The following is a 15796-nucleotide window of genomic DNA, read 5'->3' as shown; positions in this document are numbered from 1 at the left end:
CCCGGAACCCATTCGTCATTCCCGGTACATTCCCGGTAACTCCGAAAACCTTCCGGTAATCAAATGAGGTCATCCTATATATCAATCTTCGTTTCCGGGCCATTCCGGAAACCCTCGTGACGTCCGTGATCTCATCCGGGACTCCGAACAACATTCGGTAACCAACCATATAACTCAAATACGCATAAAATAACGTCGAACCTTAAGTGTGCAGACCCTGCGGGTTCGAGAACTATGTAGACATGACCCGAGAGACTCCTCGGTCAATATCCAATAGCGGGACCTGGATGCCCATATTGGATCATACATATTCTACGAAGATCTTATCGTTTGAACCTCAGTGTCAAGGATTCATATAATCCCGTATGTCATTCCCTTTGTCCTTCGGTATGTTACTTGCCCAAGATTCGATCGTCAGTATCCGCATACCTATTTCAATCTCGTTTACCGGCAAGTCTCTTTACTTGTTCCGTAATACAAGATCCCGTAACTTACACTAAGTCACATTGCTTGCAAGGCTTGTGTGTGATGTTGTATTACCGAGTGGGCCCCGAGATACCTCTCCGTCACACGGAGTGACAAATTCCAGTCTTGATCCATACTAACTTAACGAACACCTTTGGAGATACCTGTAGAGCATCTTTATAGTCACCCAGTTACGTTGCGACGTTTGATACACACAAAGTATTCCTCCGGTGTTAGTAAGTTATATGATCTCATGGTCATAGGAATAAATACTTGACACGCAGAAAACAGTAGCAATAAAATGACACGATGAACATGCTACGTTTATTAGTTTAGGTCTAGTCCATCACGTGATTCTCCTAATGACGTGATCCAGTTATCAAGCAACAACACCTTGTTCATAATCAGGAGACACTGACTATCGTTGATCAACTGGCTAGCCAACTAGAGGCTTGCTAGGGACAGTGTTTTGTCTATTTATCCACACATGTAAATGAGTCTTCATTCAATACAATTATAGCATGGATAATAAACGATTATCTTGATACAGGAATTATAATAATAACTATATTTATTATTGCCTCTAGGGCATAATTCCAACATTGACGATCCATGTTAAGTCAATTGTATTTTTTTTCATGGACGCCCCCTTCGCCTTTCTTGCATCTCCCATGCACCAAGGTTTCTCCGCCTCTTGTTGGTGCCAGCACCTGTTTGCCTCGTCTCCAGTGGCCATAGGGCCACTGAAGCGCAATGGAACTTGTCCCCTTACTGATGGGAAGATTCCTGCCCTGTTTTAGGTGTTCTTTTCAGGTCAATTAGGGTTTTGCGTCCGAGTGCTCAGGAAGGCAAGGTGATGGCGGATCCCTTAAGATGGAACAAGCCCCCCTTGTCTAGCCCCATCCTGATAGTGTCTCTAACATCATCAAAGGGTGTGTGAAGGTGTGTCTGCGTTGATCTCGTGGTATTTTGTAGGTGTTGGTCTTTACTGGATCTATGTTGAACCAGTCTTCGTTGGTGTGTATTTAGGTTGGATCCTTCCTACCTATACTTCTCTTTGTCGACAACGGTTATTGTTCTAGTGCACTGGTCCCATGAGGCCTTAGTACGGCGACTTCTAAACTGTCTATTACAACAACGTTTGCCTCACTCCGGTGAGGAAGGGGCAATGACGATGATGCGACTTTGGATTGGATCGCATCATTGTTTATAGTCATCGCTAGATGGTCTACTAACCGAGATGCATTATTCTATTATATTTTACTAGTAAATGTGCCCGTGCGTTGCAACGGGGAAAATCGCATAACTTGCTCCACATGCCACTATGCGCCATTTCTTATATCAAACTGACATTGTGAAAGTAATGTTATTGTCATCATGTATAGTATAATTGTTCGTGTGTCGAAGAGAAATATAAATATTCTACTTGTTACACATCAATCTTGTCAAACATAAGATCTTCATACTGGTATAAGATTGATGTGTAACAAGTAGAATATTTATAGATGAAACAACCTTTATTTTTCAGTTGTAACATTACAACACAAGTATCATCTGGTTCTGATCTCACCCTCTCTCACTGGTTATGAACTTCAGCTGTCGTGCTCCTCCGCTTAGGCCGTGTCGCCTCGACAATTTGGTCTCTTTGGTCGCCTCACACTCAACATCCTGCAGTTTTCTAATGAATTCCATTCAGTTTCAACACAAGCAAGTTTGGTAGTACAATAAAAATTGCAACCAAACGATATTGGCAAACTTGATCATGTCCTAAGTTTTCATCTGATCCGGCAAGAAGCTTATCGAGGCGGCTCCAACCAGCACGTCATAGGATCAAACGCCCAGCGGCATGCTTGATGGTCCTCGTCCGCCACACACCCTGCATATTTTTTGTTTGAAGAATTCATCCAAGAAATAGAATCCAAGTGTAACTTCCCTATATAGTATATACTCCCTCTGTTGATAAGTATAAGAGCGTTTAGATTGCTAAAGTGGTGATCCAAACACTTTTATAGGGAGTACATGTAAATTCAATTTGTTCATATAATTTACCTATTGTCTTGAAAGAAGCAAACCATGTATGTACCTTCGTTTTTATATTTATTGAGACAACATAAGCGACAACAGGATGAACCCAATATAGCTATATAGGATACCCCCAAGAGGATATGTATCATGAGACTGTGGCAATGCCTTTAGAGTTTAGATAAATATAGAAGATAAATTTTATATTCACTTGACACTCAATAATTAGCAAACCCTCAACGGTGTTCGGTTCCATGATATAAGCTGCAACTGTAGGGAATAGAAATCCTATGGATCAGCAGCAGAATTATTCACTTGCTTATTTGGTATCTGGATCTTTTAGTACATGAGAAAATTAGAAGCTATTGTACTTTAGATTTTGACAACAAACAATAAACTCGTTATACGTCTACACTAAAATGGTCTTCTCAATTTACTCCTTTACTTATTTTCAATTATATACATGTTCTCACTACTGCTACTGAATATCAAGGCATTTTTCATACTGCATTTTTTCAGGCTTCAGCTTACATGTTTTTTTCTAAGCTTTCATGTTTGAAACGTAGCTACCAATCTGTACTCATAGAGGACTTATAACCATATATATATAGGCATTTCGTAATGGTAGTGAAAGATACTGTGGAACGTAAAGTCTATAAATTGCAAATTAAATAAAACAATGACATGAACATAGAAGGCGTGTGTCTCCTACAACTACATCATGTCCATCTAACAAACTAAAGTAATTGTCAGTCTAATATATTTTTAGATTAGGCTCGCTCGTTACCATACAACTTTTAGATAGAATAAATCATACATAACACAAAAACTATAGAGATAAAAATTGTAGAGATAAAAATACAACTTTTAGATAGAATAAATCTCTTTGCATCATTCAATTCTTACTTTGCAAACTGCAGCATCCTTTATATGAGGGCTATGGAATGTTTGATTGACACATTACGTGCACCAATATGTAAACCTGAGCTCAACACCTACCATCGCATTCGGTTATTCACTTTCTTTTGTTATACAATCTCGTACGCACCCACTCAAGTAGACCCGGACTGGGTAAAAACGAGGAAAAATCGTAATCTATCAGGAAATATAAAATGCATAGCAACAACAAGCAGGAGCATGTTTAGGCTATAGTACAGCCTAAAAACTGCTAACCAAATCTAATCACGGTAAAATAGTTATAGGCAGATCCATGAAAATTTATATTCTTACCGAATCGGTAGCCTATCTCAGAGTATTTCATTTTTTATTGTAGAAATTTCTCGAAAGCACTACTGACAAACTGAAATTGCATTCGACACAAGACAAATATCAAAAGATGGATGCTGCTTCCCTGGGTGGATACCCAGATTCAATTCAATAGGAAGAAGATTGTAGGGCATAGAGGAGAGCACGTACTAAATTCCACCGTGGCCAGGCATACTACTTTTTGTCCTATAAACAGGGGACTTAGAAGCAGGATTTTAGAGCAATCTGCCACTGCATGTTGTACTCAAGAAAGAGGAGGGGCACGGGGGAGGAAGCAGGTCAGTGTTCTGCGAAAGCGGCAGTTGTGCATCCCCCCATGGAGTACGCGAGCTGCCTCTGACCGCCGGTGAACCCCTTGTCGGAGCCACCAGCCGACGAATCCGACCGTCCCCTCGCTGGATCTAGTACACCACGAGCCTCAAGCCACCCTGCTGCCGCGCTCCTTCTCCGCCTCGCAGCCGGCAAGTCCCGCCGCCGCCGCTCGGATTCGCAACAAAAGGACAGTCATGTTAATTTCCATGGCAAACATGGCGCCGCCTTGGACAACCATGGTGCCTAGCAAGGTCCCGTCCAGCCCGTCCGCCGTCGCCCTGTGTAGACCTCACTCGATCAAATCGAGCAGGAGAGCCGTCTGCCTTCCCACACGCTCTTTGATCCGCCTCGATTCGGAGATAGGGGTAGGCGCGCCGACGAGACAGGCGGTGGCGACGCATGGTGAGGCGGGGAGGGACGGGGCGTGGCAGGAGGTGCATCGACGGTGGAAGGCAGCGAGCTACGGCGAGGTAGGTGGCAGCGGCGTGCGGTGGGGCGGGTGGGGTTGGGTGTGGCCGGAGGTGGCGGCGGGCTGGAGACGGGATCAGAGGCACGGTAATGAGGGTGGATGGGTTATTTTTTTTCTCTTCCACGTACCGATTCATTGCCTTACTTGGGGATTGCGAATTCATTAGCTAAATCAACAGGGGTTTTTGTGTAAAAATGCGACGACGGACGACAGAAACCATCGATGCTTTATTATTAGGAAGAGATAGTTAACACTTATTTGGTATTTATAGCAAATATGCCCGTGCGTTGCAACGGAGACAAAAAATATATTATGTGCTATAGATATATAAGCATTTTTAGGATTGATTCAATACCCTCACATATGAACACCCTTTCTTTTAACAAGGTGGCTCATCATGTTGCCACTTAACTTTCTCTTCCATCCTCATTGATGATGGTCACGATGTTTACGTGAGCACAATACATCCAACATGCTAAATTCTAAGGTAATGAGCTTGCCACTTCATGCCACACTTGTCATTATGTTGTGTAAGCAAATATTTAAAAGTTTTAAAACAAATCTCATCGACCAAAAAACTACTCCCACGTAAAAAAAATAACATAAAATCCTAGACATAAAAGACTTTGAATTGGTGAATAGCTTTTAAATCGTCATCTTTTGAAATTTTGGATTTTCACAAAAAAATCATGAACCTTTTAAAATGCATAAAAAGTTTTGTTTACGAACATTTCTTGAAATGCATAAAAAGTTTTCAAGTTCATGATCATTTTTTGACTCAACAAACATATTAGATCACTCAACCTTTTTAAAATCAGGGAACAAATTTTAATTTTTCTTTTACTTTTTCTGTACATTTTCTAAATTTGATGGACACTTATTTCAGATTCCCGAATATGTTTTGAACACAAGATCATTTTTTTCAAAATCATGAGCATGATCATTTTCCGACTATTTCTTTCAAATCGCATTTTTTTACAAATACACCAATATTTTTTGAATCCACAAAACTTTTATGATTTCCTAAAAAAATTGAATTCACATACAATTTATAATTTTGCGAACATTTTTATAATTCATCACTTTTGAAATTTGGAAATGCTGAATTAATTTATACTCCGTAGAAGGATGAGAACAAAATGAGAAAAGAAGAAAGAAAGAACGAAATGAAAAAAATAGAAGAGTCCAGCCCGGCTCATGAAGGGAGGACACTGCGTGAGAAAATGAAAAGGAAAAATTGCTCTCTATGGAGATCAAACCGTGGTTACTTGCGTAGAACAGCGTTGCCTTAGCCACTATGGCGGGCGAGTGTATGTGTTCATTGTTCGTATCACCTTTCTATAATAACAAAGTAGACGGCGACTTTGAAAAAATCTGAAACGCTTTCTTTACCTATGAATGGCATAATGGATAATTTATATCAACTTTAAGAATGACGTTAATGACGGACGACCAGAAACACTAATTGTTTTATTGTTAGGTAAAGTTTTTTATGGGAAAAAGGAGATCTCTTGGACGCAGAGTTTTTGAGACCGAGCTCAAATGAGCTTAGTGAACAGTAAATTTTGAAAATAAATTCAAGATAGTTTGAAATTTTTCTGGGACAAACATTGACAAAAGTTCTCAATGCTTATGAAAATTCATCAAAGAATCATATTCGTGGGATCGTGGCAAAAAGAAAACCCGATGCTTCAAAAATGCTAAGTATCAGTATTTTCGAAAGCATTTTGAAGTGTTGATTTTTTTTTGCCACGACTTTCACGAATGTGATTTCATGCTAAAACCTTACAAGCACTTTGATTTTTTTTTGATTTTTTTTATGATCTCGTTCATCGCGAGCTCAAGAAGAAAAAAAAAGTAGAGTCCACGGGAAAAAGGACGGCTGAAAAACCACCGAAAAACCGCGGCCAACACGCACGTCGCACGGCCATTGCGTTGGGCGCCGCCGCGTAATAAACAGGGGGTTACCTTTCCGGCCGGATTAACCACAGTTTTACTCCACCACGTCAACATCAACGCCCACCCCTCCTCCCCTCCACGGCAGCCACCCCATCGCCGTCTCTTCTTCCCCTCCCCACCCCCACCCCCACTGCCACCCATCACTTCGCCCCCGAACCTTCTAGAACCCCGAGAGGCCAGGACCCTACCCTACCCATGGCGGCCTCGCTCCTCTCGCGCGCCGCCTCGGCCGCCTTCGCCCTCCGCGGCGGCGCCCGGCTCCTCCCCAAGGAACCCCCCCTTCCTCTCATCCTCCTACTCCTCCTCGCCACCGCCGCCGGCACGCTCCCCGCGGTCGTAACCCTGCCGCTGCAACCCTCGCCTCGATCCGCCAGGTCTGACGGTGCTCTGTTTTCGGAAACTTGCAGGGCAGGGTCGGATGGGCGCGCGCGGCGGAGGCCACCGGGTGCGGGGCGTCGCTGTCGCCGTCTATGACGCGGTTCGGGATCGCCGCGCGCTTCAACGCCACCTCGTCGGCCGTGTCGGAGGCCGCCGCCGCGTCTCGCGCCGTCCACGCGATGCCGCGGACCGAGCCCGTCGTGTCCGCCGAGTGGCTGCACGCCAACCTCAGGGACCCCGATGTCAAGGTATAGCACCTGCTAATCTGCTCCTTCTGAAATCTGAATGTCAGTTGTACAGTTAGCATATACTCCTCAGATTTCAGTTCTACAGTTAGTAGATAAGACGGAGCACTCGTCTGGCTGCGGTTCTGCTGCAGTGGCAATTTCTTCAGGCCTTGCTAGAAGTGATAAATCTGTTCGCTAAACTAGTGATGTTAGCTAGTACTACTACTAGTACTCCCTCCGTTCCAAAATAACTGTCTTAACTTTCTACTAACTCTAATACAAAGTTGTACTAAGGTTGAGACACTTATTTTGGGACAGAGGAGTATGTGATTTGATATTTTAGCTGAAAGAGGATATTGATGGTTGTTGTTTTAGCACTAGTAGTAATCCCAAGTCTTTAAAAAACAATCAAAGTGCCTATATTACAGTTCGGGACGAAAGTCAACGCCCCTCGGTTGCTATTTTTCGTTTGCACAATTCACACTGCATTCGCATTACGGATAAACCTATTTCTGAAAAGAAAATCTTTGTTACTGAAAAAGGGGTACATTTTGGAGGCCTTTTCTTTCTCGACATTATTGACATAGTCTCGGGCTCTCATCACTATGAATTATACTAGAACAGATACTACTAGGACGAATCACATTTAACTATGCTATTCATAGGATAGTTTTTTTTTTTTTGCTGTTAAATATGTCCACCGGCATACATTGTATCTTCTTACGCTCTTACTTTTTGTCTAGGTACTTGATGCCTCTTGGTATATGCCCGCAGAGCAAAGGAATCCACTTCAGGAGTACCAGGTAATGGCTACATGTGTTGTGTCCATGGTTTGAAATTTGGAAAATTTTACAGCTCAATGTTATGTCACCGCACTTAGCTGATGGCTCTATATGTTTACTATCATTGTTTACTTATTTAAAGATCCTAATATTTACTTCAATTTCTCCTAGGTGGCTCATATCCCTGGTGCCTTATTCTTTGATGTTGACGGAATATCTGACAGAGCATCTAATGTAAGTTCTGCTCATAAATTACAAATTAGTCGTATGAATTTTGTTAGTTCTCTACATGTTACATCACTGTGCATTTCGAGCATCTAGTGTAAGTTCTGCTTGTGAATTGAAGATTAGTTGTATGAACTTTGTTCGTTTACATTGCTCTGCATACTTTTGACACATGTATTTTTCTCTATACTTCTTTATTTACATCTCTTACCATAAATACTCACAGCATTTCTGTGCATTATGCATTTCAATAGTAGGCCAGAACACAAGGTCGAGAATTAACCGAGTCTCCTCAGTTCACTTTTTAACAAGGGCATGTTGACAGCCCCAGTTAGATTAATAGATTGAACCAAAACATCTGACTCAATATATCACTCCATGTGGATACATAACATTTGTAGAGGATGACACTGGAAGTGCTATTCCCTTGCATATCAGCAGCTAAAACATTAGCCAACTCCAGAAGTACAAGTTCAGGAAAAAGGGGCACTAAAACAGAAACCACCATGCTACAAAAGAGTGAACCCACATAGTTTTTCTTTTTAGTTGTGATCTGATGATTCCTATTTTTTAACCCCTTACTAATTGATGATTTAAAGTCACCGAGTTAGTGAAGTTTTGTTTCTTATAGCTACACGAGCGAGCTCAACATACTTGGTGTGATAGTACACACATTTTTGTTCCTGTTCTTGTTTTCTGTGTTCTTCCCTTTCTGTCTTCAACCTTCACATGAACTGAATGTATTATTTTTTGAGTCAGCTGCCACACATGCTGCCATCTGAAAAAGCATTTTCTGCCGCTGTGTCTTCCCTTGGTATCTACAACAAAGATGGAATAGTAGTTTACGATGGAAAGGGTCTATTTAGCGCTGCTCGTGTTTGGTGGTAAGTCTACTATCTTTCCTTCCTCGGAACTAGGCAAAATAAGCTAGAGTAGAGTTCAGTAAGGAATAAGAGACATTTTTTGTTTCCTTTTATTCTTTAGATGATTATAGTTTTGCTACCAGTGCATGTGCCACATGCTTCATCTGTGAAGGTTTTGTACTTAACTGCATGTGGGTGATGTTTGTTACCTTGATAACAGGATGTTTCGTGCTTATGGACATGACAAAGTTTGGGTTTTGGATGGAGGTTTGCCTCAATGGCGTGCTTCTGGGTATGACGTCGAATCAAGTGCCTCTAGTGATGCTATCTTAAAAGCCAGTGCTGCTAGTGAAGCAATCGAGAAAGTTTATCAGGGGCAATCGGTAAATTGTTTTACACCTCTCCTTTTTGTTTTTGCAATTTTGCATGTGGAATCTCAGCGAGTCTTACTAGTACTATTGATTTATCGATCTCTTAATTGCGATGCCTAAGTAATTATTAGCTTTTGTAATGGATTCTTTTCTTCATTTTTAGCTATATAGAAGAACTTAAATTTATCTGTTCAATGTAGGTTGGTCCCACCACATTTGAAGCGAAGTTGCAGCCTCATCTTCTTTGGAATCTTGGTCAGGTTAGAGGTGTTCTTTCCCACTGTGTCATCATTCACTAAAATCATACTGCATGTTGGATATAACTGATGTACATAATTTGCTCAGGTGAAAGAGAACATCGAGACCCAGACACATCAACTTATAGATGCTCGAGGGAAGCCTAGGTAATGCTAATATTTTTGGACCCTAATAAGGACCTGACGTGTGGCACAAGCACATGGCAATTCCAAACGTTTTTGATGGCAAGTTTAGTGACACGACGATGGCAACTTTCGTGTTTCAGTTTATTTTTGACAGAAGCTTGCTGTGTGTCACTAGAATTTGCCATCCCTGCGTGACTGAAATTGCCATAAAAACGTCAGGGCCGGAGTGCCACGGACCTGACGTGTGGCACTTATCATTTGGGTTCTTTTATTCTGGAAAATGATGTCATACAAATACAAGTATGCTGTACACAGTCTTCTCTTCATCTTTATTCTTTTGAGGCTTGTATATGTATTATGCTGGCTTTTAAGAGGCAGTTCTGTTTTTTCTGGTATGTGGTAACTATCAAACATGTTAAAATGTTTTTTTTTCCGGAGCTGCAACAGAAAACCCTTTTATTTTAGCAGACATTTAGTAACTAAATAATTGCGTGCTGTAGTAGAAGGTGAAATGCCCTGTATGTGATGTTGTTTTGCCCTGTCCAACTGTTATATTTGATGTTGTTTTATGATATCAAATTGTGCTTCTGAAGAAGGTGAAATGCTTCATTGAGCTGTATGTGATGTCTATCAGTTATATACTCTGACACGCAACTTGTATGCCAGATTTGATGGTGCGGTTCCAGAGCCACGGAAGGGAATAAGAAGTGGGCATGTGCCCGGGAGCAAATGCGTTCCTTTTCCTCAGGTTGAAACTTTGAATAATCGATTCAGTTTTGTACTCTTATTTTGAACATGATACTTTTGTTACATTTGCATTGTTCACTGATGTTGCTAAGTCTTCATTCACTTTCTGCAGGTGCTTGACAGTACACAAAAGCTATTACCTGCAGATGAGCTCCGTAAGCGATTTGAGCAAGAAGGTATGTACTTCATCCATGTAGATTTTTGGAACACTTCCTCCCTGTTAGTGATGTCCTCCTGGCTGTGTTTGTCTGGGTTCGAAGACTTTTTCTCACCCCTTCTGAAATTAACTGTGCATGTTAACTGCTAAAATAATCTTGTGTCATTCCAAATGTTAGCATAGCTTCTTATTTGCGTTATTGTAAATCTTGATGATTTTCCTCAAATGTCCAGCATAATTGTGTGTGGTACCCGGCGGCTCATGTTTATGCTTGTTTTAGTGATATTTAGTGTAGATATAAGCTATGGCCAATTGGCCATAGTACTTCCAGTCTTTTTCTAATTGTTCTGGTGTGGTTTTGAATCAGGTATATCACTTGATCAACCCATTGTGACCTCTTGCGGCACTGGTGTGACAGCATGTGTATTAGCTTTGGTAAGTTTCTCTGGGATTTGAGATCGCAAGATTTACTTTGATGATGCTAAGTTGTTGCTAAAACTTGCTTTCTCGTTTTAGGGCCTTCATCGCCTCGGCAAAACTGATGTTGCCGTGTACGATGGATCATGGACCGAATGGGGTGCTCACCCCGACACTCCAGTTGCTACTGCTGTTTAGTCTCATACGACGTGTATGGAGGACCATCTTTTGTGCCCCAACTTGTCGGCGATGTATGACGGTCACAAGGCAAAGGAAACTGAAGAGTATGGGTGGGTGTAAGGTTGTGGAAGCGAATGCTGTTGGGCGTTTTCAATGTAAATTATCGAAACAGAGGAAAATGGAATATACACTGTGTGAATCAATAGTTGATGACCTCTTGTGATGACGACCCACCTTTCTTTGGATCTCTTTTCCATGCCAAGGTGAATAATAATAATAATAATAACCAAAACTTGTTTTGCTAAAGCACATCTCACGTCATCCATGTCCCGTGATACTCCCTTCGTTTCAAAATTCTTGTCTTAGATTTGCTTTGGATGTACCTAGTCACGTTTTAGTATTTAGATACATTCATTAATAAAAAGAGTCACGTTTTAGTATTTAGATACATTCATTAATAAACAAACTTTTAGGACGGAGGGAGCATTATTTAGACGTAATTTGCTTCCTGCAGCTGTTTTGTAACTTGTGTGAATCAAATTCTGTATTACTCTGTACTATGAATCTACAATACACCTGTACAAAAATTGTCAAAATCATCTGATGCAAAAGAACATGCTGATCCGCTCATCATTTCAGCAGGGAGGATGTCTCAGCCGAGCTCGCTGTTCGGGTGGTGCCGGCACTGCTGCTGCTGCTGACGCCCGTTGCAACTGAAGATATGCCAGTGCTGCTGCCGACGCCCGTTGCAGCTGATGAAGTGCCAGTGCTGCTCGTGCTGCCTGTGGCAGCCGAAGATGTGGTGAAAGTGCCGACCTGCGGCATGAAGGTCGCCACCGGCATCCTCGGCGGGAGGCTGGGCAGCGGCGCCTCGAACCGCAGCGCGTTGACGGCCTGCCTGATCGTCGGCCTCAGGCTCCGATCGGGGTGTGCGCACCAGAGCCCGACGACCATCACGCACTCCATCTCCTTGCCGTCGAATCCCCCCTGCAGCCGCTCGTCGGCGGCGTCGAGGACGCTTCCCCCGCCGTACCATTCCCAGACCCACTGAGTCAGGTGCATCGCGTCGTCCTCGTGCTCGGCTGTAACCAGGGGCCGCCTGCCGCAGGCAATCTCGAGGAGGACGACGCCGAGGCTGTAGACGTCCGACTCGGCGTTGGTCTTGCCGGTGACCATGCATTCCGGGTCCATGTACCCCATGGTGCCGGCGAGCACCGTGGTGTGCGAGCCCCGGCCATGGTCGACGAGCCTGGCCAGCCCGAAGTCGCCGAGCTTGGCGGCGAAGGAGGCGTCCAGCATGACGTTGCTTGGCTTGATGTCCCTGTGCAGCACGCACTGCTCCCACTCCTGGTGGAGGTACAGGAGGGCGGAGCTTAGTCCCAGCACGATCTCGTGCCTGACCGGCCATGGGAGAACCTTGTTGCGGCCGTAGAGGTGCGTGTCGAGGCTGCCGTTGGGCATCAGCTCGTAGACGAGGAGCAGCTCGCCGCCGCCGTGGCACCACCCGATGAGCTGCACCAGGTTCCGGTGCCGGAGCCGGCTTATGATCCGCACCTCCGAGGCGTACTCCTTCCTCCCCTGCTTGGACCCCTTGGAGACTCTCTTGATGGCCACGTCAAGGTTCGTTTCCTTGAGGTGTCCCCTGTACACCGAGCCGAAGCCTCCTTCCCCGAGCTTCTTCTCGTCGGAGAAGTCGTCGGTGGCGATGGCCAGCTCGCCGTAGCGGAACCGCTTCGGGCCGGTCCCTTTCTCGAAGTCGTCTTCCATGCCCGGGTCGTCGCCGTCGAAGAAGCTGCCCTCTTCCAGCTGCTGCCCCCTTTCCTGCTCAAGGATTTTAGCTTCCTTCCTCCGTCGCCGCCGCCGTAGAGAGAGGCAGATCAGAATGAGCAACAGCGCTACGGAACCGACAGAGAGGCCGACCGCCAGCGCTGTTCTACTTCTTATTGAGGAAGTCGACGATGGTCCTCCCGGCTGTGGAGACGACGGCGGTTCAGGCGGGAGCGTGATGTCGAAAGCGCCAAGCTCGTACCTGACGTAGCAGCTGTACGCCTTGATCGCGCCGCCGGTCTCGTTCGTGAAGCGCTTCCTGAGCTGCCCGACCACCGAGGCAAGGCACCTGGTGCACTCGGTGGCGTTGAGGTCCCTGGTGCACTGCGCCAGCCCGTACACCGGCGTCGCCGGGTCGCCGTCGTACGGCGTTGTCGCGTTCGCCACCCGCGACGGCGAGCTCGCCGCCCGCCCCGTGAGGTCGGTCATGAGCGTGAGCCACGCGTTGAGCATCTTGTCCGGGTCGACGGCGAAGGCGATGGCGCGCACGAAGAAGTTCACGTCGAGGTCGGCGGTGGAGAAGAAGGAGGGCGGCGGCGAGTAGCGGAGCACGCACGCGTCGTAGGCCGCGCGCACGCTCCGGCTCCCAGGGCACGCCGTGGTGATCCCCGCGGGAGCGCCGGCCAGGCACTCCCGGCACTGCGTCGCGTTGCGATCGGCGTAGCACATGATGAGGCCGAAGACCTGGTCGGCCGTCCCCGGCGCCCCGGCCGTGCCGTTGTAGAACCAGCCATTGCCCCCGGCGGCCGCGGGGAGGCCGGCGAGGAGCTCGTCGAGGTTCCTCTTGTACGGGCTGCCGTCGGTGTAGTTATCAGCGGTCGAGCAGCTAGGCCCGCCCGGCAGCAGCGGCTTGGCACGCTGACCAACCGCCGCGCGGAACAGCGAGCCGACGACGACGGCGAGGAGCACGAGTGCACGCCGGGAAGCCATCGACGGTAGCCAGGACGATCCAATTGCTTTCTCCCCTAACCTCTCTCTGCCGTATGGGTCGCAGAATTTTCAAGAGCAGGTTGAAAGTCAAGATTGGCGACTTGGAAATGGAGGTTATATCATATCCTCTGCTGCCAAGAAAATCTGTCTTGAGCAGACGAAATGAATTTAGACTGTGGAGTGTGGACCGCGTCAAAATCATTCTACTATTTTGATGATGCACCGACCAGCCCTTGTGATCGCACGTCAGAAGAAAGTCTAGACAAGTCGCCGTCGCTGAACCGGCACGTCAGTTTCTATCAGGTTCAGATAAAAAATGAGGGCTAGTTCGGACACGTGATCAAAGACGTGGTGTTACTGTGCGTGGACTATAGAAATATAATACTAATGGATCTGACCAAAAGTAAGCGTGGCTGCATTTACCGTAGTGGTTGGGATCAAAGCCTTGGACGCCGTCACGCGTGACTCTTTGAGAAGGACTTTTTTTACGAGTAATGCTGCGTCTATAAACACTTACTTAAAGATTTTACATATAAACTGATATGTAAGATTGTAATTGGTAATTGGTAGATGAGGGGCTTCACCCTCATTGAAAATTAGAAGGGAAAAAAGAATTAGTTTAAAAGGTTAAGTAAGTTTTTGTAGGTCTAGCATTTTTTTTTACTCGTCTCATCGCAACTCAGATTATACCATGGCGACAAAGACCATCTACAAACGGACTCCGTACCTGCGCAAACATCATGACGGTCTGCTGTGTCAAAAAATGTCCCAACCAGACGTTTCATTTTGGACCCAAATGTCTGGACTCACCGGCAATTTTTATATCCGGTTAATTTTTTAGTTGCATATATGAGGAGGTCAAGATGGAGTCGGACACACGTGCCACGTTGGCTGTGTCAAAACAAACACATCCTAAATCAGAATCTAATTGACTTGTTCTCCGCATCGATCGAACTCCCCGCCTCTCTCATTCATTTCTCTCATCATTAGGCAACCATTCTCCCCTCCTTGTTTTTTTTTGAAAGGCCCTCCCCTCCTTGTTAGATGTCCCCGTCCACCTTCGGAGACGTCATCATCGATGGTCATGTTCGTTTCCACGACCAAGGATGATGCCCCGGTGGAATCAGTCGGGGACCCTAGCTTGGCTTTGGATCTTCGCAAGGCGGAGAACCTTGCCCAGAAGAAGCGCCGCTGAAGGCAGCACTAGCGCAAAGCGATGGAGAAGATAACACTGACGAAGGCAGTTGTGGACGCGGTGTTGGAGCATATTTCTTCATATATGGTATTGGTAATTGATGACAATCCCTATGGACTAATGATTACCTTAAGTTATATTCGAAGGATTTGTTCATAGGCACTTATTGAAGTCCATCTATTGGTTTCAAGGAGTTTATATGATGACCAAGGTGATATTCAAGGCATTATCCAAAAGATGGTCATAAAGACACACTGTTGATCAAGACTAAGACAAAGAGTAAATCAAATTGATCAACATACAAAGCATGCAAGATGTACCGAGAGGGATAAAGTGATCCCATGGTACGGTAAGCATTATCCATTACGTTTGTGTGTACTAACACATGGTCTTCGTGAGAGTTCTGTGTGGGGTTAGGTGTGTGTTCATGGGCTTGAGTCAAGAGGAAGATCTCATTCAACCCATGAAAGATGACATCAAGTGGTGATCGTCGTCAAGATTGCGGTGTGCAAGTTCAAGTGAAGCATCACAAAGATATCATGCTTGAAGCTTGCCATCCATTATGGTGGCAATGGACTTGTGAAGATGTGCTAAGAGTGGCTCACCCATAATGAGTATGGG

General features: G+C 45.0%; 2 protein-coding genes across 2 annotated transcripts; one reads left to right on the top strand and one right to left on the bottom strand.

Moving 5' to 3' along the window:
- The first annotated feature begins 6569 nt into the window (after nt 1-6569).
- On the top strand, nt 6570-11449 carry LOC123395147 (thiosulfate/3-mercaptopyruvate sulfurtransferase 2-like). The gene is made up of 12 exons (XM_045090084.1): nt 6570-6826; nt 6901-7119; nt 7842-7901; nt 8052-8114; nt 8865-8989; nt 9189-9351; nt 9540-9599; nt 9685-9743; nt 10389-10470; nt 10582-10645; nt 10994-11061; nt 11143-11449. Exons 1-12 carry the CDS (start codon nt 6689-6691, stop codon nt 11239-11241), a joined length of 1200 nt encoding a protein of 399 aa, XP_044946019.1. The 5' UTR covers nt 6570-6688; the 3' UTR covers nt 11242-11449.
- Nucleotides 11450-11738: 289 nt separating this feature from the next.
- LOC123395146 (L-type lectin-domain containing receptor kinase IX.1-like) lies at nt 11739-14267 on the bottom strand. The gene has a single exon (XM_045090083.1). The coding sequence runs from the start codon at nt 13978-13980 to the stop codon at nt 11854-11856; it is 2127 nt and encodes a 708-aa protein (XP_044946018.1). The 5' UTR covers nt 13981-14267; the 3' UTR covers nt 11739-11853.
- Between the last annotated feature and the right edge of the window lie 1529 nt (nt 14268-15796).

This window comes from Hordeum vulgare, chromosome 5H, assembly GCF_904849725.1.
Source record: "Hordeum vulgare subsp. vulgare chromosome 5H, MorexV3_pseudomolecules_assembly, whole genome shotgun sequence".
Lineage (NCBI taxonomy): Eukaryota > Viridiplantae > Streptophyta > Magnoliopsida > Poales > Poaceae > Hordeum > Hordeum vulgare.
This window is presented reverse-complemented; position numbering and strand designations above follow the sequence as displayed.